The sequence below is a fragment of the Lissotriton vulgaris genome, chromosome 3_1, assembly GCF_964263255.1.
Source record: "Lissotriton vulgaris chromosome 3_1, aLisVul1.2, whole genome shotgun sequence".
In the NCBI taxonomy this organism is placed as follows: Eukaryota; Metazoa; Chordata; class Amphibia; order Caudata; family Salamandridae; genus Lissotriton; species Lissotriton vulgaris.
In genome coordinates this window covers 1,360,792,183-1,360,820,133 of record NC_141689.1, presented here as the reverse complement: position 1 = coordinate 1,360,820,133, position 27,951 = coordinate 1,360,792,183, and the positions used below count along the sequence as shown (strand labels likewise).

Here is a 27,951-nt window from a genome sequence, read left to right as displayed (position 1 = left end):
TTCCTCTTTAATACGGGTATGATAAACTTTTTCCTTATATCTATCAAGTGACCACAGAAAAACAGAAAATGAACAGTGTCCATGAGGGAAAAACCATCACATTTACACAGATCCAAATCTGAGGGCTTAGTCCAACAGGGGCGACCAGAGATCAGAAAATGAATTTTATTTAACCGGAACTTTGTTAAAAGATATCTGGGATTGGGAATGTTAACAACCTTTAGATATAATTCCAGTTCACACCCTGAGGATACAATCAGCTGGTGAGTTCTCATGGTTGGTTTAACCAGCTCCAAGCCTTCTCTATCCGCCCCTCTGTTCAACATAAAGGTGCTTTCAACCCATTTCAGGTCACCCTTCACCAGTTTGGCCGGCTCAGTAAACAATTCTGGCCGATCTAATGTTATGGATAATTGTTGGACATATTTCAGCCAGGGGATAAAGTCCCAGTGATCTAATTTAAGACAATCCTTTAAAACTTTGTGGTTCACCTCCAGTTCCGGGTTCAGCCAAACTGAAATCCGTTTTAGTAGGGGAGCCACAGCAATCCGATCTTCCAAATAATCTACGCCGCATTCTTGGTGCACTATGAAACCGGCCGTAGATCGTGGCAAGGATAGAATCGATTTCAGAAAATTGTCCTCCGCTACCTGAAGCATCTTAACTGGTCTGAAGCCCCACAGATCTGCGCCATACCTAGCAATGGCAATACATTTTGCAGCTTATACCTTCAGTACTGCCTGCAAGGGTTTTACCCCCAGTTTGCGGGAAAAACCCAAAACTGCCAGAATGGAACGGACAAAGGCATTTTTTTTCTCCAACAATTGGGGGTGCCAGGTGGAACTATCATCGAATACAACCCCCAAATAAGGAAACCTGGAGACTCTTGTCAGTTTATGCCCGTTACATTGCAATGTCTTTACATTTTTCAAAACCCTGCCTTTTGGGCCCACCACCATGACATGAGATTTACCATAGTTGACACTTAAATCAAAAGAAGACATGAACACATAAAATGAATTTAAAAGACATTGGAGTCCCACTGCGGTCCGAGCTAAACGCATCATCCGCATATAATAATGCCGGTAATAGAAGCTTCCCTGCCCGTGGTATATCCTTGCATGCGGCTCCTAAAACACCGCCCAGATCGTTGATGTATAGTGTGAATAGCACGGGGGCTAAGATACAACCTTGCCGTACACCATTGGTGATGCTAATCTTGCCCATGCAATTCCCTTTTCGGTCGTATCTCACCGTGGCTGTGAGGTCCCTATGGAGGTCTGCCAAGAAGTAAACCATATTAGCATCTATTCCTATCTTTAAAAGCAGGCCCCATAACTTGGACCTGTTTACTCGATCAAAAGCCGAGGACAGGTCCATGAATGCAATATACAATGTTCCTGGCTTCGCTATTGTGTATTTCCTGATGAGCAGTTGCAAATTTAGGCTTTGGTCTATTGTGCTTCGCCCCTTTCTGAAGCCGTATTGTAAGGCAGAGAGGGTATTAGTTTCCTCCAGCCAATCAGTTAGTTTGGATAAGACCACTCTACCTAGGACCTTTACAGCTGAATCAATGAGTGAGATTGGGCGGTAATTGCCCGGATCACCCCTATCACCTTTTTAGGTCGAAGGCCTAAAAGGCTGCGCTTGCGCAGACTTAGGTCTGAGATTTAATGATTCTCAGTAGCGCAGAAGGTCCCACCTCCCTGCCCTGTCTCTCCTTCATTGGCTGGCTTCCTAAACGGAGGCCAGCCATTGGAGGAGAGATCAGTCACTCCGATGTAGCCCCGTCCTTTTCGGATTTGGGGGCGTGATTTTTTGTGTTCTTTAGACAGTGACGTTGTCCGTCACTCAGAACCACAAAACCACGCCCCCAATTCCGAAAAATTTCAAAAGTTTGTGGACGCCATTTTTTTTCTTCCCCGAAGATGAGCTGCAGGACTCCCTTCCTCCTCGCCGCCTGAGCGAGGTAAGAAATCCAGTGGGGTCTGTCAGCACTGGGGGTGGCTATGAGTGGCAGGCGCTGAACTGGTGGCACCAGGGCGCAGATCCTCTACGAGTGCGAGCCGGGCGGTGTGTGCTTGCTGTAGCGCCTGGGGTGCCTCTCCACCGCTCAGTGCGCCCCGAAACTGCACTTCCCGGAGCCTCGGCTCCCTCCTGCCCCTGCCGGGAGTAGTTTCGGGAGGAAGCTAGACTGCCGTCTGCAGACCCGACGCCAGGAAAAGGAAAGCCTCCCCCCCAGCTGTGGCCGCCGATGCCCGCAATGCTGCCCGTTTCCCCGACGGAGCCCGCCCTGGGTGGAGAGCGTTAGGGGCCGCTGCCTGCTTCCCATGCACGCAGTAGCAGCATCCCCGGGCGGAGGATGTGCGTGCGGGGGTCCCTGCCGGGAGGAGATGTGCGGCTGAGAAGGGAGGAGCCCCTCTCCCGTCTGTCCCCGACTCTGCCCATGACTGTGTCCGGCGCCTAAGTCCTCTTTCCTCTCAGCCTGGATCCGACTCTTTCCTTCTCCTATTCGTCGGTCCCGTCTCCAGTTATCTCTCTGGTTGGTGCAGCCCTTTAACTTATAGCGCTTTGCAGCCCTCTGAGGCGCTGTACGAAGTCCGCGTGAAGATAGTGGCCAGAAGCGCCGAGTTGTCCTGCTATCATTGCTCCTCGTTTGCTGCGCTGCTTTGTGGAAGCGCCGCGAAGCATCTGCTAGCGCTATATGTCACGCAGTGAACCTAGCGACTTTAGCGGATGCAGGACATTACCTCCTCGTTACCCCCTCACCCCTCCTCAATTTATTACTTAAAGAGGCAGCCGTGACCCACAGACACATCCACTTCCCTATCCAAAAAGTTGAAAAGCCCCCTCCCCCCATCACACCTCCTGTTTTAGTTAACAAAAGCCCGTCCCACACATATAAAGTTGGCCTCGTCCCAATAGAGAGGGAGGGGTTACATAATGGGGGTGAAAAGAAAACCTTACTGTAGTAATGTAGGCTCTCAGGAGAGCAACCTTACACCACAAAACCCACACCCTCGAGTAATTAAACCCCTGGCATCACGTTATCAATTGAAATACGTCACAAGATATGTGGAAAGATTAATTCCTTTCTTTTCTCCAGCCAGGATCTCTGCGCACACAGCCCTGCACTGCGTTTGCGTCTTGATTCGCCTTCTGCACTTCATCAGATTAAAAAAAGTGTTGCTGCTCAACAAATCTTATTTTATTGGAGCGTGTGGCGTTGGCACCGCTCCTGCCAGACACTTGCAGTCACTGCCCGCTTCAGTCTTCCAGGAAGTGCCAGTTTCAGGGAGTCCGTGCCAGCCTTCCCCGGTGAAGTGCAGTGCCCGTGTCTGCCACGGGAAACTAAAACCAAACATGTCTTTATCTAGGCAATCTTTAGTTTTTCTGCCGGCACATCCACGTTGTCACTCTGATGCTGTGACGCGCGAAGAATGAAACACCACAACAGCACAGTCATTACCAAAAGAAAATACTGCTTCACTCCTAAGCATGGGGGGGTGCAGCAGACTACCTTGGCGTGGGGGCGGGGGTCACCTCCTGCGGTGGGCCAGCCACCAGAGTAAGGGGGGGGGCGAACCAAGGGTCTGGCTCGGATCGCAGAGCCCGAGCCCTGAAAATGCGTCATGCGAACCATGCAACAAACATCACGTTAAATATGACTGTCAAGTTCAAAAAGTGCATTTCTTTAACACGTGGACTCTTTGACATTAAAGGGCACAACAGACCCCTGCACTGAGAAGTGCTCACTAAAAGGGATACTTTCGTGCAAGTGGTGTCACACTTGAAAGCACTTTCATACACGACCATGAAGAAGAAACCTTTGCTGCAAAACAATGTGCAACGTACTCTGTTGTGAAGTGATCTTAAATCCTTGGGCACGGGTTGTGCTCTGTAAAACTGACAACATATAGCATGGATTCTGCCTATGCCCCATTCTGTGGTATCGTCCATACAGAAGTCAGAACAACGCATCAATCTTTGATGTCAAGAGCTGCCCATCCAGAGACTGAATTGCACGGTGTGGATAGTTCCAGCTTCTGTGCATCACCGAATTGTGCACCCCCAATTCAGATCGAACTCTCTGGTATAGCACCTCAATTGAGCCCTATTGCATCAGAACGACCAACATTTCCCCCAGTTCCCTCCCACCTGCTGTCGCTTGATCGCCACTCCTGTTCACTGAGCCACCCCTTAATCTCCCCCACCCCCGCCGCCCTTACACCCACTCCCCCTCACCCTCACCCCCTTCAAGGCTTCGCTCCCCCTGCTCGTGCCTGAAGAGAAGAGGTGCTTCTGCTGTTGAGCTATGATACATCTGCCTGACTGACAATGGAAGTGCCCCAGTACAGCAGGCCTATTAAAAGAGATGGCACTGTCTCTATTTAACAGCAGAGCAGCCTGCCTGCTCAGTCCCGTTGAAAGAAAGGAAACTCCGCTGAGAGGGCAGCAAATGGTTAATTTAAAGGACATCAGTCGAGGTAAAGTCTGAAAAGTTCAGCTGCCTGCTCGGATGCGCTGGTCCTGTCCAACTGAAAGCACAGCGCCATCGAAGTAGACCCACCCTGTGGAAAAGTGCTTGTACTGTCCAAATGAAAGTACAGCAGAAACATTCTGGTACTCTCCAACTGAAGGCCTAGACCCGCACATGAGAATTTCATGTGGTGTTCAGTTTAAGATACACGAGCCCTGCTGAGATGTCTATGCTGTGAAACATAAACTTTTCTGAGGCATGCTTGTGCTCTCTATTGAAAACCGGCAATGGCAATGCCACTGTTTGACTTATAACTAAACGTGCATATTCAGTCTCTGATGAGTTTAGGCACTCATTCACTAACTCATCTCACATGTGCCCTGTAGCTCTTTCTTCCACACATGCATCCTTCCATTCTCTGACTCATTATTGCATTCACCCACTCACCTGAATTCATTATTTCACTCATGATTAGTAAAACACACACTCCATGTAAGCAAACATATGCAAGATACATTTATACAAAAGCAGAAAAAAGTTTTTAAAAAATGCTTTGCATTAAAGAATAAGGTAAACATAACTGGGTGGCCATCTTGGAATGGTATAGTGTATAGTTTATCATTGTTTTAAGGTGCCAACATTGCGACTCATTTAGAAGCAATATCTCAGCCATCTTAGAATAGTGAACCAGTGATTCACCAAGGACAATACCATTGCACGAACACTGCAATAGGTCTCGCATTTGCGAGAGATTAAGCTATTGGCATTGTAAATGACAATGCCATTTATTTAGCTGTTTTCAAAACCAACACAAATAAAAAAATTGTCATTTACAATGTCAATAGCTTGGAACGTAATCAGAATAATCTAATGATGGGAAATGTGAAATGCTACTGATGAATCCAGAAATATCTTGAGCACTGACACCAATGAGATATATGATATATGATATGTGTGGCTGTGTGTGTGTGTGTGGCTGTGTGTGTGTGTTTGTGTGTGGCTCTGTGTGGATAGCTTTTTTTGTAGGTGGCTCTATGTGTGGGTGGTTCTGTCTGTGTGAGGGTGTCTCTGTGTAGGTGGCACTATGTGAATGACTCTGTGGGTGGCTCTATATCTGTGTATGGGTGGCTTTGTGTGTGTGGCTCTGTGTGGGTGTAAATGCAATAGGTCATGCATTTGCGAGCGATTAAGCTATTGGCATTGTAAATGACAAGACCATTTATTTAACGATTAAGCTATTGGCAATGTAAATGACAATGCCATTTATTTATGATAAAAAAAAAAATGCCATGAGCAATGCCAATAGCTCTACCTTTAATAATGCCGAGACCATTGCATTGTTAATGCTTGTTTATAAATGGGCACAATCACCGACTGGGACCAAGTCTCTGGAATGCCTGTTTTAGAGATTCTATTAAAAACATTTGCTAAGATTTTGGACCGAAGTACTATGTTAGATTTAAAAAGGTCAGAAGGAACACCATCCGGCCCGGGAGCCTTGTTGCTGGTCATTTTACCAATTGCTTCGGCCACCTCACCTTCGTTTACTACTAGAGTGTAAGGGAGCCTAATAAAAGTGGTCGAAGCCTTAGCCCCCAAGTTCTCCTGTTCGTAGACTGACTTAAAGTGCAAAAACCATTTATCTTCTTGTATCCCACAGTCCAATTCGTTATTACGAGAGTCAGCAAAGTAAGGTTGATTAACCACGGCCCAAAACTTGGCACTATTTTTCAGCACGTCAATTGACGTTAATTCTGCCCAGGCGTCTTCTCTAATCTCCCGTCGCCTCCTTTCAACAACTACCTTGTAATCTTTTCTGAGAGTAGCCACAAGCAATCTGTCCACTGGTTTGCATTTAAGGGCCGCCTTAAGTTTTTGGTTGGCCACTGAACAATTTTTATCAAACCAGCCTACATTCCCAGGGGCTTTGCCTTTGCTGTTGCGTGTCAGATTAGAAACAATTTGGAGGCAAATCTTTTGATACGCCTCCACAACTTCTTTATCCCCTGCCTCTACATCCATACAAAGGTCCAATTCCTCCTGGCTACTGCTACAGAGATTTGAGAAAAACTCATCTGGTACTATCTTGCACCATTTAATTCTGCGGGCTTGGTCAGTTAACCGGATGTCACATTTCTCAACCGTATTCAGCCTACTCTCGGTTATAACAATTACATCTCTCACACTTAAAAGAACTGGGTTGTGATCACTAAAATGAGACCACACAGCAGAATAACTGATAATATGGCTGCCACAAGTACTACTTAAAAAAATAAAATCAATTGTTGACCCACTACCATGTCCCTTAAATGTAGGAATATCCATGCCTCCCCCGGTGGGTAACATTAACCCGTTTTCAGCCAACATGGCTTCTAGTAAAATACCCTGATCCGAGTGCTCAAAGTGAATATCCCCTTGTTCAGGGGGGGCAAATAAAACATTTGGTGGACATTTATCTGGACAACCATGGATATTGAAGTCCCACATTAACATAATGGTGCATTGAGACTCCCGACAACTCTTTATATTTTGTGAGAAAGAGTTTAACATTATCAAATTACAGGTTGGATAGACCCTATCAAAAGAATTATAAAAATTCACAACCAGAACATTTTATTTGGACTGCCAGGCAATAGGGACAACCAGTGTTTATTTCTTTGTATATACCGGAAATTTTAGCAGGTACCAGGGTAACCAGACCCCCCCCCCCCGTGCTCGTCCATCCATCTACTGTGTGTGTTTTGTGTGTCCCAGGTTTCCTGTAGCCCAATAATATCCATGGTGCTTATAAAGTCCCTCCATATGGGATCGTCAACTTTATTCCTAAGACCAGCAATATTCCATGTGGCCACAATTAACTCTCCTTTCCCTCTTACTTTATCCCTTTGTGCTGGTATTAAGTTCCCACCATCTGTACACCAGTTGGTAGCTGAAACTGACGGTCCAGTGTCTATATTTGTCACCTGCACTTTCTGAACAGATTTTACATGTTGGGGTAGGGTGGAGTGAGTATTTTCCGTCAAGCCAGACAGTAAGCCCTTTGTTTGTCAATCCACCCAGCCTAGGTCAGACAGACAGTCATATCGATTTGCTTTTGGGATGTTAAAATAATTTACGTGACTGAGGGCATTCTGGGGGGTAGCTATTAGCGTGGCCATTTGGTGTCCCTACGTCCACCCAGCTATTAACCCGAGGGGTTTGACCATAGGTAGTTCTGCCACCTCTTCTATGAACCAGGTTTCAACCTTCCTCACCACCACCACCCCATCCGTATGAATGCAAGTCCCATGGGGGGTCATACCTCCTCCTTCCCTTATGTTCATTTGACTCCCTTAGCCAGCTCCATCTTTTATCCACTTGCTCCATGGGCGAATAAAAATAAGAGTGGCCTGGCGGTAACTGTACTAGCATGGTAGCGAGAGGTCCGTCTACAAATGTGTTCCACGACCTGCGGATTTTCAAAGGTTACCACTATGCAATCCCCTTGTGTTCTTTTTCTATTTCCACCCACCCAAGGGGTTCTCTCCACCATTAAGATGTTACTGGAGATATTTGCGGGTAGGGGGTGATTGTTAGATAGCCAGTGGCACACCTTATTTTTTAACACTTGAAAGGGTTCCACATAGGGAGGTGTTAGTTCCGTTACCCCAGTCAGGACCACTACGTATGGGCAGGCATCTGGAGGGAGATTAATATTTCGCCGTGACTCCGCCTTTTCTAGTGGGACTAAATCTGGCTTTGGGGTCAAGGGAACTGCGTCTTTAAATTTAACTTGGGTGGTGTCTTTAGGTTTAGCCGGGATTGGTATGTTATTGAGTTCAGGTGTACTAACATTAACTCCTCCTAGATTTGGAATATTTGGGGGGTTTATCGAGGGATTTTTTGGCACGGTGTTTTTACCCAAGCCTGCATTTTTAATGGCTGGTGGTTGCTTACGTGCTGTGGTCGTTGCATGTGAGGCCTTGTTATTCTGAGGAAAACTAGGGGCACGTATATCCTTATGGATATCTTTAAGCACGATTTCTAGGGAGTGTAGCCTTGCCTCTAGGGGTGCGAGAAGTGTTTTTAAAATTTCTAAGATGTTACTACTTGTCAGGCTAGCCTCTCCTCCTTCCTGATGAGTATCGCCCAGTTTATCATCATCCACACTCACTTTCAGGATATCATCCAAGCTATTATCTAGAAGTGTGTCATCAGGAAGGCCCAATGATAAGCCAACAATTACCGGCTGGTCATCCCCTATATCTTCTATTCTTACAGCCATATCCCCTCTAGCGGCCATGGACTCTTCCCTAATTGTCGTCTGGTTAGGGTTGGTATCTGCCTTCCTAACTTTATGGGAAGTCGTCTTTGTAGGCTTACGTTTGGGAATCGCCCCCTCGATCTGACCTCTCGAGTCGATATCAAGGGTCACAGATTGGGTGTTCGCCTTCATGGCTTCAGCATTATTTCCCAGTCGATCTTCAATCGAGGAGTTAGGGTATGGGGGGACACCAGGACCCAGCTGGGGGCTTTTTTCATTTTGTGCATTGACATGAATCTGGGCTAAAGTGTTAATACATGTTGAAGTATCGGGGGTTCGTGCCTGAGCAATATGGCCTAATGAAGACCTTTTGGCTAAGGCCAAATCTTGGGACACCCTTCTCCCTATTAAGACTATCCCCATATCAATTAATGAGTTAGTGCGAACTATAAAGTCGTCCAGAGTACCTGTCAACTTTTTTACACCCCCTGCTGTCATACTTCTAGTCTCACGACAAACCATATCAACACCCCTTCAGAAAATTAAATATATTGACAGAAACAATTACACAGTCTTATCACCCTCAGTTCGGCGACTTTTTCAATGGCATGCAATAACAGGTAATGGTCGGGTAGACACACCACTTTAGAGTTTACAAGAACACTACATATATAACACCTATGCTTACAGTTCAGGTGTCCTTGTGTCCAATAGAAGATGCAGGGTGTGTGGCCCAGCCCAGGCTCTTCAGGCCTCTGAGGGCCACAGAGGGCCCGCCCTTTGCCCGGACTTAGCCCGGCGTCCCGCTCGCGTCCCGCTTCGCGGAGGGAGTGTTGTTAATTTATCCTCCGGGCGCGTGTAACCGCGTCAGCAAGTGCGCCCGCTCAGACTCCTGGGGCTTGTGGTCCCCCCGCTCTGCGGCCGCTATGATAGAAGAAAGCGGCGGCGGGGGGGCTCTGCGATAGTCCATCAGTCCCCCTGGCAGGCACAGACACAGTTCTGCAGGTGGGTTTCTCCTGGTTTTCTCGTGCTACTGGCAGTGTTAGGCTCCCAAAGCGCTCTGGGAGCGCAGCTGATTTATCCTCCTCCGGGCGCGTGTAACCGCGTCAGCAAGTGCGCCCCGCTCAGACTCCTGGGGCTTGTGGTCCCCCCGCTCTGTGGCCGCTATGATAGAAGAAAGCGGCGGCGGGGGGTGTAGGAAGGTAGATCCTGACTATGGTTGCCCCCAACTTTTTGCCCTGTGTTTTAGCTGGTTTTTGACATAGTTGGCCTGGGACCCTGCCAATCAGGACCCCAGGCCTACTGCTCTCTCTGTAAAAATGGATTCCATGTACCTTAGGTACATATCCAATTGGTACTGGGCCACCTTATCAGACCCTGTAACTCAGGGCATAGGTGTACCCAGGGCCTACCAAGGCTTCAGCATGTATTATGCCGCCCCTGGCTGGCCATCTAAATCTGACACAACTGGCTGCACGACAGCTGGGGCAAGGTGGTGTAATCACCCTTTGCTTTAGATATAGTATACCTATATCTAACCCTAAAATGGACACCCGTATTCCTATCTGTCACTCCTATGGCAGGCCTTGACAATCCTGAAGGCAGAGTGCTTGGAATCATGTGAGATGGTGTGCTGGCATGAGCCGAGCCCGTTTGCAGCTTGCCGAACCAAGTCCTAATAGCTGTTCCATGATAACGCGTACCATATACTCTTAAGTGCATTATAATCCGCGCGGTTATTTGCCAACTCTGGTATCGCTTTATCAAAACATGTCGAGTAAGGGGGTCATACGAATTGGAATACTAACCCCTCGCCAACTCTGGCGACGGGGTTAGCATTCCACCCTTCTAAAGGGACACAACATGTATGTAACTGTGAACCCCGGTTAAAGTTAACTCAAGCCTCAGCATCACAAAATGGATGCTGCCACCACAGACACAAGTCTGACCCCCTGCTGCTGGGAGTCCTTCCAGCGAGGGAGGCTTGGACAAAGGGTTTCCTGTCGGGGGCGGTGCTAGCACCATCCTAGACAGGGTTTTGTGTATCCTGGGTAGGCAGGGCTTTAGAGGAAGGTGACTGCAAGTGGCACCCCGGTGCTCACTATGCATCTGCCGGTTAGAACCAGTTCCAGGGGCACACCGGCCCCTGAGCTGGGGAAAGTCCGGCATGGGAGAGGGGTGTAACCACCCCCCTTGCTGGTCCCACCCATGGGCAGGACCTAGTCTCGTGCCAGCCCCTTTTCCTGGTATAAAGATAGGAGCGGGCCCCCTTCCAAATTAGATAATCTTTGAATCCTGAAACTACTTTCTACGAAAGGAACTCTCGACTTCTTCTCAAGATTTCTCCCTTGTGACTAAGGAGTAGTCACCCTGCATCCGCAGGCACCATCCAAGCATCGCGGTCTGCTGTAAGTCTCTCCTCCGGATCAAGACTGCCCAGCTCGACGAGAACCGGCTTCCCTGGCACCTCAGACCTCAACCTGCATCATCAGCCCAGCTGAGATTCGTGGGTGTGACGAGACCTCGAGGGACCGGCCATCTTCAGGACTGCACGATGCTTGCCCAGCACGACCGCCGAGGGATCCTCGAGTGAGTGCTTTGGGGTCCGAGAAGCCCCAACCCTGAGCAGCTCCAGCACCGAAGTTCAGCCTCTCAGCCTCCACGAGATCTGCGTGGGGCCCTTCTGCTCTTTGCTGCTCACCGCGTTGTCTGGCTACTAGCCCGCTGGCTTGTGGCCTTCCCGACGACGAACGACGACATCAACACCGCTGGTCTGGTTGCTCCAGACTGGCCCTTGCTCCCCTCCAACAGAGGAGCACCCCGGACCCTCCTGGTCCACTCCAGATGCCATTTTGAATCCACCACGTGGGCTTGCATTGGCCAAGACTTGTTGCCCCAATCCTGGGTCCAGCGACGTCGACAGTAGATACCTTCGTGGGACAGCTCGCACCTCCATCCTGGTTGCCGACAACGCCTCCTGGTCCGTGAGACTGCAGAACCCAGCGTCGCCCACTCACCTGGTCGAGGTGACTCCATCCGGTGCCATCCTGGTGCCCATCTAATCACTGGCTAGTGATTCAGAACTTGGTCCCCTCTGCTTACAGGTGTCTTCCATCTTCGATCCAGGCTTGGATCCACCCGAGTCTCTTCACTGGTCGCCTGCCAGCAACTTCTTCTTTCAGGCTCCATAGACTGCAACGAGGATTCCCGACGTCTTTCCAGACCTATGCAGCCGCAGCCCCTGGGCTAGGTTACCTCGGCATTTCGGTGCCCCAGCATAGCCTCACTATCCAAGGGTCCAGATCCTTTTTCGTTTCAGCTCTACCTAGTCGGATTCGTCCGATAACACTAACTTTGTAATTCCTAGCAACCATAGACTTTGTTCCGCATCCCGCGTGAGAGTGCACACTCTGCACCCGATCCCCCTAGGCCTCCTGCTAGTAATCTGAAGGTTCAGTAGTCAAGTCCTAGCGATCCCAAAACCTATTAGCGTAGTACTTACCTGCTAGTAATTTCGCATTCCAGTTTTGTAGTATATGGTTTTTCGTGCCCCTCTGGCATTTGTGTAAATTGTGCAACTTTGCGTATTTTCCTAAGAGCTTTGTATTGTGCTTAGCACCCTGTCCTCATAAAGAGTCCAGAGTTGTTGTGTTCTAAATAAATACACTTTTATTTTCATAACAACTTGTGTGGTGTCCTTTCACTTGGTGTTCAAGGGGTATATGTGATGGTATAACAGCTGGCTTAACACGCCCTCTAGAGTTCAGCCTAAAGACTGCTCTTGTCCATGCTACTAGGATAGCTGGTCTACGGTTGACTTGCAACCAATCATCAATAAGGGTCGTTTGGAATGATACATAGTGATCACTAGAATAGTGAGCACTGCATATCAGGCCAACTTCTCACAGGGGGGACTCTGCTCCTGCGATAGTCCGTCAGTCCCCCTGGCAGGCACAGACACAGTTCTGCAGGTGGGTTTCTCGTGGTTTTCTCGTGCTACTGGCAGTGTTAGGCTCATTGTTAGTGATAAGATTTCCAGCGGTATGCTCATCCCAGCTAACACTTTCCATAATAGGGACCGGGGGACTAGGTCGAAGGCTGCTCGTAGGTCAATAAAAGCAGCATACAGACTGCCCTTCCCCAGCTGCACTACCTTCCAATCAAGCAACGTAAACCGGAATATCTGGTCTGTGGTACTGGTTAGCTTACGAAAGCCAGCTTGATAAGGAGACAATATGTTATTTCCTTCTACCCAGGCCGTAATTTTTGCTAGAGTCATTTTACCTATCACCTTTTGTACCGTGTCTATTAAGCTGATGGCCTGTAATTCCCTGGGAGTGTCTTGTCTCCTTTTTTGTACACAGGGATTATTACAGCCCCTTTCCAAGACTTTGGTACAGGTGGCCCTAGCGCCACCGCATTAGCTAACTCCAGAATATACCTGCCCCATCGCATTTTCTCATGAAGGAAGACATCCGCGGGGACCCCATCAGGTCCGGGTGCCTTCAACGGAGAACTGTGTCCGGGGCCTCTGCTACGTCAGCGTTGTTAAAAGGAGGGACAGCGAATATAGTAATGGCTACAGGTTCCCTGATCTTACCCTCCGGACTACACCTATATTGGGGTCCAAAATAAGCTAGCCAACTACTCTGAGAGACATGGTTTGACGGTGGATCGGGGAGACCTCCCTTACCCCACTTGACGATATTCCAGAATAATCTGGTATCCTTAGCAGAACTGGCCGCTTTAAGGTCATGCCTGTGCTGTTCGTCCGATTGCTTCTTAGCCGTGATTAGACTGGCCTTGTAATTTCGTCTTGATTTCCTGACGGCTATAGGGTCTCTCTTTTTAATAGCCGTTCCCAGAGAAGTTCTAGCCTTCTTACAGATCACACTATACGACCCCATTTTTGGTGGGCGATGGTTCTTGCCTGTGGGGTGTGGGGCTCTCTTGTAGAAATGACCCTTGATAACATCAAAGAATTCACAATGCAAATTAGTGATTTTGTCCAGATCAATTCCACTCCCAGATTCCATGCTCATTATGGCGTCCAATTCAGTCATTTATGCCTAGAGGATCTCAAATGACAACTCCATGCAGAGGTGGTGCAAGGACTCTTTCAGCAGTGGAGAAAGCCTTGGTTAGATCTGTTTGCCTCTGTCAAGAGTGCACATTGTCAGCTGTTTTGCACGTTGAGTTTCCTAGGTGGCTCTCGCTCGGAGACGCTTTATGGCTTTAGGGGAGCCTTTCCACCCATACCACTGCTTTCCAAAGTTCTCAAGAAAATCAAGAACTACTGGGCTCAAGTCATCTTTGTGGCTCCAGACTGGGCACGGAGAGTCTGGTATGCTAAGCTTCTGAGCATAGCCATCTATCCTCCGTTCAGACTGCCCATTTGGGAGGATCTTCTGTCGCAGCAGCAGGGGAGGGTTCCACACCCAAACCTGTCCACTCCCAACCCTCTTTCTTGGTGATTGAGTGGTGAGAGTGGACAGCTTTCGACCTTCTGCTCCAAGTCTGTAGTGTCATTTTGGCAGCCAGGCTGCCCCTCCCCTGCTGCTGCGACACAAATTCCTTGTGGTATTTAAATCTGCCTGTAGAGTGAGTGAGCAGCAGGCCTTATCATCTAAGCCGCCTTGCCTCTGTCTATCCAGACAAATTGGTGCTTTGCACAATGTCCTCCTCTCTGCGGACCCGGATGACGCCAGAACGGTGCCATCACTCACGGGAGGTTGGCCTCAGAAGGCATGCTGTAATGAACAACCGGCATCAACAGCGTGACATTTTACCGACCTACAGAGGTTTAAAAGCATAACATTTCTCTGCTGAAGTCAACGAGACGAACTCACTGGAGTTTGACACCGGAGCACTACGAGGACCACAAAGCTGTGCAAGCAGCCACGCCCACTGGGGCAGGTCCAGTTGAAATTAAGTGCAAGGAATCGCCGTTTTCAGCAGAAAGCCATTGAGGAAGGGAAGATGCCCGAAACCGGTCTGGCTGGCTAATACTTTGGTGACTGTTGCCCTGTGATCCCTGCTTGTAGCAGCCTTTTAATAAACGGAGGAATGCTGTACCAACCTTGTGGCTTCTTCCACCGGGGCTAAAAACTGTGTTTGTGTATTAAAGCGGCTGGAGCCCAGCCGCGGGAGAAGCCTGCCGCGTGGTAGCGGACCCGGATGACGCCAGAACGGTGCCATCACTCACGGGAGGTTGGCCTCAGAAGGCATGCTGTAATGAACAACCGGCATCAACAGCGTGACATTTTACCGACCTACAGAGGTTTAAAAGCATAACATTTCTCTGCTGAAGTCAACGAGACGAACTCACTGGAGTTTGACACCGGAGCACTACGAGGACCACAAAGCTGTGCAAGCAGCCACGCCCACTGGGGCAGGTCCAGTTGAAATTAAGTGCAAGGAATCGCCGTTTTCAGCAGAAAGCCATTGAGGAAGGGAAGATGCCCGAAACCGGTCTGGCTGGCTAATACTTTGGTGACTGTTGCCCTGTGATCCCTGCTTGTAGCAGCCTTTTAATAAACGGAGGAATGCTGTACCAACCTTGTGGCTTCTTCCACCGGGGCTAAAAACTGTGTTTGTGTATTAAAGCGGCTGGAGCCCAGCCGCGGGAGAAGCCTGCCGCGTGGTAGCGGACCCGGATGACGCCAGAACGGTGCCATCACTCACGGGAGGTTGGCCTCAGAAGGCATGCTGTAATGAACAACCGGCATCAACAGCGTGACATTTTACCGACCTACAGAGGTTTAAAAGCATAACATTTCTCTGCTGAAGTCAACGAGACGAACTCACTGGAGTTTGACACCGGAGCACTACGAGGACCACAAAGCTGTGCAAGCAGCCACGCCCACTGGGGCAGGTCCAGTTGAAATTAAGTGCAAGGAATCGCCGTTTTCAGCAGAAAGCCATTGAGGAAGGGAAGATGCCCGAAACCGGTCTGGCTGGCTAATACTTTGGTGACTGTTGCCCTGTGATCCCTGCTTGTAGCAGCCTTTTAATAAACGGAGGAATGCTGTACCAACCTTGTGGCTTCTTCCACCGGGGCTAAAAACTGTGTTTGTGTATTAAAGCGGCTGGAGCCCAGCCGCGGGAGAAGCCTGCCGCGTGGTAGCGGACCCGGATGACGCCAGAACGGTGCCATCACTCACGGGAGGTTGGCCTCAGAAGGCATGCTGTAATGAACAACCGGCATCAACAGCGTGACATTTTACCGACCTACAGAGGTTTAAAAGCATAACATTTCTCTGCTGAAGTCAACGAGACGAACTCACTGGAGTTTGACACCGGAGCACTACGAGGACCACAAAGCTGTGCAAGCAGCCACGCCCACTGGGGCAGGTCCAGTTGAAATTAAGTGCAAGGAATCGCCGTTTTCAGCAGAAAGCCATTGAGGAAGGGAAGATGCCCGAAACCGGTCTGGCTGGCTAATACTTTGGTGACTGTTGCCCTGTGATCCCTGCTTGTAGCAGCCTTTTAATAAACGGAGGAATGCTGTACCAACCTTGTGGCTTCTTCCACCGGGGCTAAAAACTGTGTTTGTGTATTAAAGCGGCTGGAGCCCAGCCGCGGGAGAAGCCTGCCGCGTGGTAGCGGACCCGGATGACGCCAGAACGGTGCCATCACTCACGGGAGGTTGGCCTCAGAAGGCATGCTGTAATGAACAACCGGCATCAACAGCGTGACATTTTACCGACCTACAGAGGTTTAAAAGCATAACATTTCTCTGCTGAAGTCAACGAGACGAACTCACTGGAGTTTGACACCGGAGCACTACGAGGACCACAAAGCTGTGCAAGCAGCCACGCCCACTGGGGCAGGTCCAGTTGAAATTAAGTGCAAGGAATCGCCGTTTTCAGCAGAAAGCCATTGAGGAAGGGAAGATGCCCGAAACCGGTCTGGCTGGCTAATACTTTGGTGACTGTTGCCCTGTGATCCCTGCTTGTAGCAGCCTTTTAATAAACGGAGGAATGCTGTACCAACCTTGTGGCTTCTTCCACCGGGGCTAAAAACTGTGTTTGTGTATTAAAGCGGCTGGAGCCCAGCCGCGGGAGAAGCCTGCCGCGTGGTAGCGGACCCGGATGACGCCAGAACGGTGCCATCACTCACGGGAGGTTGGCCTCAGAAGGCATGCTGTAATGAACAACCGGCATCAACAGCGTGACATTTTACCGACCTACAGAGGTTTAAAAGCATAACATTTCTCTGCTGAAGTCAACGAGACGAACTCACTGGAGTTTGACACCGGAGCACTACGAGGACCACAAAGCTGTGCAAGCAGCCACGCCCACTGGGGCAGGTCCAGTTGAAATTAAGTGCAAGGAATCGCCGTTTTCAGCAGAAAGCCATTGAGGAAGGGAAGATGCCCGAAACCGGTCTGGCTGGCTAATACTTTGGTGACTGTTGCCCTGTGATCCCTGCTTGTAGCAGCCTTTTAATAAACGGAGGAATGCTGTACCAACCTTGTGGCTTCTTCCACCGGGGCTAAAAACTGTGTTTGTGTATTAAAGCGGCTGGAGCCCAGCCGCGGGAGAAGCCTGCCGCGTGGTAGCGGACCCGGATGACGCCAGAACGGTGCCATCACTCACGGGAGGTTGGCCTCAGAAGGCATGCTGTAATGAACAACCGGCATCAACAGCGTGACATTTTACCGACCTACAGAGGTTTAAAAGCATAACATTTCTCTGCTGAAGTCAACGAGACGAACTCACTGGAGTTTGACACCGGAGCACTACGAGGACCACAAAGCTGTGCAAGCAGCCACGCCCACTGGGGCAGGTCCAGTTGAAATTAAGTGCAAGGAATCGCCGTTTTCAGCAGAAAGCCATTGAGGAAGGGAAGATGCCCGAAACCGGTCTGGCTGGCTAATACTTTGGTGACTGTTGCCCTGTGATCCCTGCTTGTAGCAGCCTTTTAATAAACGGAGGAATGCTGTACCAACCTTGTGGCTTCTTCCACCGGGGCTAAAAACTGTGTTTGTGTATTAAAGCGGCTGGAGCCCAGCCGCGGGAGAAGCCTGCCGCGTGGTAGCGGACCCGGATGACGCCAGAACGGTGCCATCACTCACGGGAGGTTGGCCTCAGAAGGCATGCTGTAATGAACAACCGGCATCAACAGCGTGACATTTTACCGACCTACAGAGGTTTAAAAGCATAACATTTCTCTGCTGAAGTCAACGAGACGAACTCACTGGAGTTTGACACCGGAGCACTACGAGGACCACAAAGCTGTGCAAGCAGCCACGCCCACTGGGGCAGGTCCAGTTGAAATTAAGTGCAAGGAATCGCCGTTTTCAGCAGAAAGCCATTGAGGAAGGGAAGATGCCCGAAACCGGTCTGGCTGGCTAATACTTTGGTGACTGTTGCCCTGTGATCCCTGCTTGTAGCAGCCTTTTAATAAACGGAGGAATGCTGTACCAACCTTGTGGCTTCTTCCACCGGGGCTAAAAACTGTGTTTGTGTATTAAAGCGGCTGGAGCCCAGCCGCGGGAGAAGCCTGCCGCGTGGTAGCGGACCCGGATGACGCCAGAACGGTGCCATCACTCACGGGAGGTTGGCCTCAGAAGGCATGCTGTAATGAACAACCGGCATCAACAGCGTGACATTTTACCGACCTACAGAGGTTTAAAAGCATAACATTTCTCTGCTGAAGTCAACGAGACGAACTCACTGGAGTTTGACACCGGAGCACTACGAGGACCACAAAGCTGTGCAAGCAGCCACGCCCACTGGGGCAGGTCCAGTTGAAATTAAGTGCAAGGAATCGCCGTTTTCAGCAGAAAGCCATTGAGGAAGGGAAGATGCCCGAAACCGGTCTGGCTGGCTAATACTTTGGTGACTGTTGCCCTGTGATCCCTGCTTGTAGCAGCCTTTTAATAAACGGAGGAATGCTGTACCAACCTTGTGGCTTCTTCCACCGGGGCTAAAAACTGTGTTTGTGTATTAAAGCGGCTGGAGCCCAGCCGCGGGAGAAGCCTGCCGCGTGGTAGCGGACCCGGATGACGCCAGAACGGTGCCATCACTCACGGGAGGTTGGCCTCAGAAGGCATGCTGTAATGAACAACCGGCATCAACAGCGTGACATTTTACCGACCTACAGAGGTTTAAAAGCATAACATTTCTCTGCTGAAGTCAACGAGACGAACTCACTGGAGTTTGACACCGGAGCACTACGAGGACCACAAAGCTGTGCAAGCAGCCACGCCCACTGGGGCAGGTCCAGTTGAAATTAAGTGCAAGGAATCGCCGTTTTCAGCAGAAAGCCATTGAGGAAGGGAAGATGCCCGAAACCGGTCTGGCTGGCTAATACTTTGGTGACTGTTGCCCTGTGATCCCTGCTTGTAGCAGCCTTTTAATAAACGGAGGAATGCTGTACCAACCTTGTGGCTTCTTCCACCGGGGCTAAAAACTGTGTTTGTGTATTAAAGCGGCTGGAGCCCAGCCGCGGGAGAAGCCTGCCGCGTGGTAGCGGACCCGGATGACGCCAGAACGGTGCCATCACTCACGGGAGGTTGGCCTCAGAAGGCATGCTGTAATGAACAACCGGCATCAACAGCGTGACATTTTACCGACCTACAGAGGTTTAAAAGCATAACATTTCTCTGCTGAAGTCAACGAGACGAACTCACTGGAGTTTGACACCGGAGCACTACGAGGACCACAAAGCTGTGCAAGCAGCCACGCCCACTGGGGCAGGTCCAGTTGAAATTAAGTGCAAGGAATCGCCGTTTTCAGCAGAAAGCCATTGAGGAAGGGAAGATGCCCGAAACCGGTCTGGCTGGCTAATACTTTGGTGACTGTTGCCCTGTGATCCCTGCTTGTAGCAGCCTTTTAATAAACGGAGGAATGCTGTACCAACCTTGTGGCTTCTTCCACCGGGGCTAAAAACTGTGTTTGTGTATTAAAGCGGCTGGAGCCCAGCCGCGGGAGAAGCCTGCCGCGTGGTAGCGGACCCGGATGACGCCAGAACGGTGCCATCACTCACGGGAGGTTGGCCTCAGAAGGCATGCTGTAATGAACAACCGGCATCAACAGCGTGACATTTTACCGACCTACAGAGGTTTAAAAGCATAACATTTCTCTGCTGAAGTCAACGAGACGAACTCACTGGAGTTTGACACCGGAGCACTACGAGGACCACAAAGCTGTGCAAGCAGCCACGCCCACTGGGGCAGGTCCAGTTGAAATTAAGTGCAAGGAATCGCCGTTTTCAGCAGAAAGCCATTGAGGAAGGGAAGATGCCCGAAACCGGTCTGGCTGGCTAATACTTTGGTGACTGTTGCCCTGTGATCCCTGCTTGTAGCAGCCTTTTAATAAACGGAGGAATGCTGTACCAACCTTGTGGCTTCTTCCACCGGGGCTAAAAACTGTGTTTGTGTATTAAAGCGGCTGGAGCCCAGCCGCGGGAGAAGCCTGCCGCGTGGTAGCGGACCCGGATGACGCCAGAACGGTGCCATCACTCACGGGAGGTTGGCCTCAGAAGGCATGCTGTAATGAACAACCGGCATCAACAGCGTGACATTTTACCGACCTACAGAGGTTTAAAAGCATAACATTTCTCTGCTGAAGTCAACGAGACGAACTCACTGGAGTTTGACACCGGAGCACTACGAGGACCACAAAGCTGTGCAAGCAGCCACGCCCACTGGGGCAGGTCCAGTTGAAATTAAGTGCAAGGAATCGCCGTTTTCAGCAGAAAGCCATTGAGGAAGGGAAGATGCCCGAAACCGGTCTGGCTGGCTAATACTTTGGTGACTGTTGCCCTGTGATCCCTGCTTGTAGCAGCCTTTTAATAAACGGAGGAATGCTGTACCAACCTTGTGGCTTCTTCCACCGGGGCTAAAAACTGTGTTTGTATATATGTATATATATATATATATATATATATATATATATATATATATATATATATATATATATATATATATATATATATATATATATATATATATATATATATATATATATATATATATATATATATATTTGTTAAGACTGTGTGACGCATTTGAGTATTGGTTGCACCCTTTGATTTTGAAAGTAGTGTTCATTTGTAGTTACTTTTAGACTAATATAATGTATGCAAATGCACATATTGGGTTTCTTGATGCCTGATGCTTTGAACTAAATCCTAGTATATTATTCCTTTGGGAAGGTAAGACACTTGATAGCAGATTAAATCTCCATAGAGTTGTGTACCCTACTTATGGCTTTTAGGTTTAAGGCAATGAAAAAAGTGTACTAAGGCTTTTGTGCAAGCTGATGAGGTTGAGTATGAATTTAACTACTCAAGCAGATTAGGATTTGGTAAATATAAGCTGACCCATGACCCACAAAATGTATTCTCTGAAGCTTATACTAAACATTGATGTAATTCTGTTTTACATAGAGTAGTATCATGCAATTTAAGTCAATTTATTTATACTTTTTTTTTTTTAAAGTGATCCAACATACTTTGATGAGAACTGGATGACCAGAGTCAAAACAGAAGTAGGAGACAATTGGAGGTTAAAGGTATTTGTTAATGCTGTTATTATTTTTAGCTTATATTTACTGTTTATTTCATACCACACTTGCATTCAACAGAGGCTCTTTAACATATACAAGCTTATCTATCTATCCTACTATTATAAAGAGAGAACTTGCACCTTTTGGCCAGGTAAATTTGGGAACCACAGCGCCAATCTACACACCCGATACATCTATGAAAATGTCAGGGTGTGTAGATGGACATAGGCTATATAAATAAAAAAAAAGTAAATTAAAAAAATTAAGTTAGTAAACAAAGTAGTCCCCTGAAAGTAGCGCCGGCCGGGACCTAGCGTCCCCTGAAAGTAGCGCTGGCCGGGACCTAGCGCTGGCCGCGAAGCGACGTGCGTGATGACCGCGACGCGACATGCGTGATGACGACGAAGGAGGAGCGGCGGTGCAGTGACGAGCGGCGGCACAGGTAAGGAAAGGGAAAGTTCAGTGCAAGACTGTGTGATGCAGGGGGAGGCAAGAAGGAGGCAGCAGTAAAGGAAAATGTCGGAGCGCGAGTGAGTCAGGACTCGAGGGGGGGCGCGAGTGAGTCGGGGCGGGAGGGGGGCAGGAGTGAGTCGGGCGGGAGTGAATCTGGGCGGGAGGGAGTCGGTGCGGGAGGGGGTCGGGGCGGGAGCGGGTGTACTGCCCCCAGCCCCTTTCTGCCCCAGGCAACGCTGGGGCGGGCTGCTAGTATATGTATGTATGTGTATATATATGTAAGTGTACATATATAGTTTTTTAACATTGTAGCCATGTTTTAAATAGCGTGCTGTGAAAATGAGGGTTTTCAAACGTAGAGAGGTCATGCAAGATTGTCAAGAGCTTGTATCAGTAAAGACTCCATCTATCAGCAGCGAGTACCCTAGGACTAACTCTGATCACATCTCCACTTCAGTTCAAATGATCGCATTCCAATCCCTTGGAGACAGCATAACACCTATTCCAAAACTAGATTACATCAAGCACATTATTTGTATTAGATCACACTCAGAATGCCACACACCTCCCTCTCAATACATTAAACAATAGCACTTAATATGTGAGTACGGAGACATTGTAAAACTTGGATGTCATATCAAATGTTCAAGGCGAGCTGGATTCTTTCCACACAAGAATTCCTCCATCTGCTCATCCGCTCACCTTTTTGCATATCCTTGGTGAATCCATCCTGTTTAAACCCACATTTCAAAAACAGTAACCATTCTTGGGTTCTAAATGCGGCGGTCTTTAGTTTTGATCACATTTTTTCAAAGGTTAATGGCTTTCATGGGCCGACTAATTTGGTTCATCAACCCTACCTTTTCTTGGATTCCTTATTTACGCCCAAACTCCTACACACACCTTAGTATCCTTAACTAGCATGCACTGGTCAAAATCACCTTTTCTTTTCTGAAGTGTCTCCTTTTCTCTTTCTATTCATTTAGTATTTCCTCTAGTCACCCCTTTCACACCATACATTCTCATTCTATTCACCCACAACGGAACTGAACTATTAAGCTATTTGGGGTTCTAAATTACTCAAAAAGAGCAACTCCAGTTGAAGAATACAGTCATCCTGTAGGTGCACACCATCTTTTTGAATTCTTCCACCCAACTTAAACCATTAGCTAAAGTATGCTGAATGGTATTGTTTTTTAAAAACTGATTTTATTGAGATTTTCACATATAAGGTACTAGCAGTGAGTGAGTAGCCTGTTTTGGGCGTTCGGTTTTCCCTGCAAGCTAGTTCCTCCACTTACTGTCCGGGTCCTTGCTGTCTTGCACCCTGTCTCTTGCAACTGCCAAGTAATAGGCCTCACCCCGCGGTTCCCCAAGCCCCCACCTCATGGGACGGTTCACCGAAGAAACGCACGCCAGGGGCTCAAAGGTCAGGCTGATCTTTGTGCGCCTATGCCTGCAAAGCGCGGATCCGTCCCCGCACCTGCCTCTTACTGCCACAATGTTCCTTATCAAGCGGGACATCCTCCCAGCATGGTAGGTCTCACCTGGATGTCTGAGCCGCTGTTTGGCTTCCTGCAGCTCTCCACCTATGCAGGCCGGGCCCAACTTCTCCTGGAATTGCTGCTCGTCTAGCAGGGGCCCAGGGCCGGCCCCCTGCAGCAGTAACGTCCTCTCAGTCAGGGGTATGAGCAGTTTGCCGTGGGCCGCAAGTTGTTCGTCAGTTCTCTTTCCCAAGTTGTTCCGCTTTTCGCCTGGGCCCCAGATCACCTCAGTGGGCTGCTGCCATTTTGTGTTGCCTTGCAGCTGTGGAAAGTGGCCGCTGTTTTCAAATGTTTGATGTCCGGTGGTCTCCAGGTTTAGGACAGATCAGGGGTCTCCCTCAGGGCTAGATTAGTGTCTGAGGCAATTCAGGATGGAGCTGGATGGCGGCCAGCGGAGTGGAGCTCCGAGCAGTGCTGCTCACTGTATCGCATCAGGCCATGCCCCCCAATGCTGAATAGTATCCTTGATGACTTTGTTGAAGCGCTCAATCATGCCATTGGCCTCTGAATGATATAACGTCATTTTTTTATACATTATACCCCTTTCCTCTAAAAACTTCTCCATTCCGTTGAAGTGTAACCCCTTAAAAGCCCTTTGACATCATGTGTCTCCACTGAATTTATGATTTTCATCTCGGCCACCAGGAAAAAATATCAGTACATGCGATGATGAATTTGTCTTTACTCAAAATCCTGAGGGGAACAATTATATCCAGTGCCACCCTCACCGAGGACCAGTAGCCAATTCCCTGATCACCATGGGTTGCATTCTACACTTCAAGATATTATCACTCTTTCTACACTCAACACAATCCCTCACCACTCTTTCAATCAAAAGATTCATTCCAGGTCACCGGTAACTTTCCCAGACTATTTCCTTTTTTTTAGATATGGCGAGATGACTCTCATGCGCACATTCAGTTAATCTCCTTACTCTCACAGGTGGTACTAATCTACTTCCCCTCATGGCTAATTGATTTTCTAAAGAAAGTTAATCTCTTACATGCCAAAACCCTCTCCAATCAGCATCCAAAACTGCTCTACCGAAACCACCATTACATGTATCCTCCACACACAACCTCAAACAGTCAGCCACTGTATTCATGGTGCCTGTAAATATAATACAACAAAATCAATCTGCGTATTCTACTGGAGAACGAAACAATGCCTTTATTGCTAAAAATTAGCTTTAATGTTTTGTTATCTTTCTTGATTTCAAAGTGACTGTCCCACACAAACTTCTTGAGTTTTCTCGCCGCCCAGTACACAGCAGGAACATCCTTCTCAATGTCTGAATAATTGATTTCAGTCTCTCGTAATCCGCGTGAAATCAGCAAGATTGTGTTCTCTTCCCAAGCGGATACTTGTACCAAAACTGCACCAAGATCTTTTGCACTGGGCTCAATATGTCCCAGCCCCAGGCTCAAAGCTGCTTAAATTTGAGGCTTCGCACACATTTGTCTTCATCTCCTCAAATTTTCGCTCACAATCTGCAGGCCACACACATTCTGCCCCTTTTTTCAACAAGCTCCTCAGGCAGCTTCATTTTTTTGCAAAGCCGAGAAGAAATGTACAATAATACTAGTCTGTTCCCTAGAATTTTAAAAAGTTCATCCTTGTTGGATGGACTGCAAATTTCCCTAATCGCACTCACCAGATCTTCCTTTGGTCAAATACGGTTAGCTGTGATTAAATGAAAAGGTATTCTATTTCAATCACACTGAACCTGCATTTTTCTATTTTGAGTCAACCTGCTTTCAATGAGGATCCTCAAGACTTCTCTTAATCTAATGTCATGTTCCTCCTGAATCTGTCCATACACCAAGACACCGTCTTGATGTAACTTCACTCCATCAATCCCACTCAAAATGAGCTCCCTCGCCTTTATGATTAATTTCTTCCTCAGCTGTGTTCCAAACTGCTTGCCTAAGAATTTAGAAGTTCCAAACAGCGTGATGAATGATTTTCGCTCATGTGATTGTCAATCTCTGATAATATGCTGATATCATGTATAAGGACGAGAAAAACTTTGCAGCATTCAAACATTATAACATCTCCATTATATTGGGCTACGGATAGTGATCCACTACCACCTGTGGTTGACCTGGTAGTAGCTGTAGATTAGTGCATGATACACTTGGCACCCACCTGTTTTATGTTTTATTTCTTGGGTTGCGCGTTGACGCCTTCTTATTTATGTATATATATCTTTTTTCACTCATTGTCCCCTTGTTCCAATGAGTCGCTCCGTTGAGGCTATTGCTCTCCTGCTCCTGAGTAAGTTAGCACCTAAGTGACATGCCTGGGAGGTTGGGGAGGGAGGCTGGGGAGAGGGCGGTTGGGGATTTAATTTTTTCCACAGTTGGACAAGAACTATTACACAGAACTCACTTGAACTTGCCTGGATGATGGGTTTGTACAACATACGAGGCGATACTTTGTTCCCATTATCCTAATATGCCATGTTGTTTCGGATTCCTGATTGAGGCCTGCACCTGTACCCCCTTGGGTATGTACTTTGTATTTTGATGGCCCTCCAGAACTTTGTCTCTGATTAAGTATAAACATTACAAATTGTTTTGTAATAATTGTAAGCTTGCATGCAAATTGGTATGAACACCTTATGGTGCTATAACTGTGCCTTACATAATTTGCTTGAAACTGGGCATTTGATAACTCACTGGGGTATGTAATCGAAACCCCTTGTTCCTTCCCATGTTTCATTGCTGGATGTATGAAAATCAATAAAAATGTGTTTTAAAAAAAGGAAAAGTGATCCACTACCATGGCCTTGTTTAACTCCCTCTAACCATCACGTAACCTCACATCAGTACTTAGCGAACCATCACCAAGGAAGACCACTATCCTGTTATCATTATTTTGCGAACTTTCACAAAGAAAGACAACTATTCTGTCACTTATAAACAAAGCAGGTAGGGATGGTGTTAGATCACACTTCTCAAATCAGTACTGCAAGATTTTTTTCTTTTATACAAGATGGTGATGAATGGTACAAATGCATCATACTACCATCACACTTTGGCCAATGACCTCCTTGTTATATGTGAGAAACAAGTACCATAGCACTCCCTACAATAATCAACATCAAGTGCTTCCACTTCTCTTTTAAACAACAGGAGCCAAGTTTTTTTTCTCATTGAAATTTGTATTTTCAGTCAGGAAATAACAGTCGACATGTGTTTCGTCACACAAGTGACTTTTTCAAGGCTAGAAGACGTGGTACAGTATCGCTGGTTCTGTCTCAAGGCCACTAAAAGGCCATGACATATTATAGGATGAAGTCGTATATTCTGGTGTGATGATGGTTGTCCAGCTGACCGTAAAAGAGTCCCTGAGTATGGGGTGCAATATCAAAAGAGTGTCTTATATAAACACGTGAGTGAACCTTCTCTGTGGAGGAACCAATTATGTCCCACTGATTTATACCTTGTCATATGAAGGGGAAGAGCAGAGCCATAATAAGCCCCCCGTGTATGATCTATCGTTTCAGCCGTAAGTCATGGATTCTGTCACTTCTACCTCATGAATGACACCACATTATTGCAGTCTGTCCAGCTCCTTCCTCATTGCTTCCTTTACCATAATGCAAATACCAGGTTTCAGTTTTATGCAATTCACATAATTTCTCAAGTGCCCCAGATCTTTTTTTCCGAATACCTCTGGGAATTGCTTCTGATAATTAGCCTGAATTTTTGAGTTTTCCACCACCTCAGCAACCACTATGCCTTCTTTTGCCACTCTCCTTTCTTTTAGCCTTACAGATGGATTTTCATTAGGGTCAAGATACACTGCCAATTCCTTCTGATAATACCAACTAATTAGTGAATCACATCTAACTGATACATAGATATGTCCTGGGATCAACCTAAGCCAACTCAATATTGCCCCAGCAGTATCCCATCAACTTGATACGTCTCTCACCATATCCTTTCAGCCATTTATTGGGTTTTAACAGTTTCACTGTTTATTTCTAGTTCCCTTCAAAGAATGTTTTTGGCCCTACGTTTGTCTAGCCTTGGATTTACAACACTACCTCATCACATTCCTGATCAGTCACACATTACCTCTCTTTCCTTTTTAATGTTCCTCATAGATCTACAAAAGGACATATAATGAACTTTTCTTCCACAAGTCCTACAAGTAGCATTCCACCCAGGGTATTCTTTGTAATTGGCCATATGCCCCACTTTACTTTGATTTGATTTGAAATATTACTAATTAAGCGCACCAATGCCTTGGTGTCTTGGCGCTGACTGTGACACATGAGTTACTAGAGTGAGATTCTGATGCTTTAGGTTTGAGAGAACAACCATGTTTTCAGCTCCTTCCTAAACATCATCCGGTTAGGTTGGAGACGCAATGTGGATGGTACCTGATTCGAGAGTGTGGCCGCACAGAATGACAACATGCGGCCACCCCATCTTGCCTTGTGTATTTTTGTAATACATACAAAGCCCTTCATTGAGGATCTGAGAGATCTAGCAGGAGAATACATTGTAAAAAGTTTCCACATCTCCCCAGATATTCCTCCATAGAGGGCCTTGTGTATTATACAAAGAGCCTTCAAATTAGCTTTTTGCTGAACGGGCAGCCAATGTAGGGCTCTAATAGCCTTTGATGTTAGACGTCCCTTGGGGATGTTCATGAGCAGTCTGGCAGCAGCATTTTTCAGTGATTGCAGTTTCCTCTCCT

General features: G+C 47.8%; 1 protein-coding gene across 3 annotated transcripts in view; it reads left to right on the top strand.

Annotated features, from left to right (window-relative positions):
• The window catches only part of HOOK3 (hook microtubule tethering protein 3), a 1,217,139-nt gene that overhangs the window by 172,500 nt on the left and 1,016,688 nt on the right, over nt 1-27,951 (top strand). For all 3 annotated transcript variants that reach the window (XM_086961833.1, XM_086961832.1, XM_086961834.1), the window contains exon 3: nt 21,175-21,247. In XM_086961833.1, the coding sequence (XP_086817959.1) occupies nt 21,175-21,247 (73 nt within the window). The remainder of the gene's footprint in view (nt 1-21,174; nt 21,248-27,951) is intronic.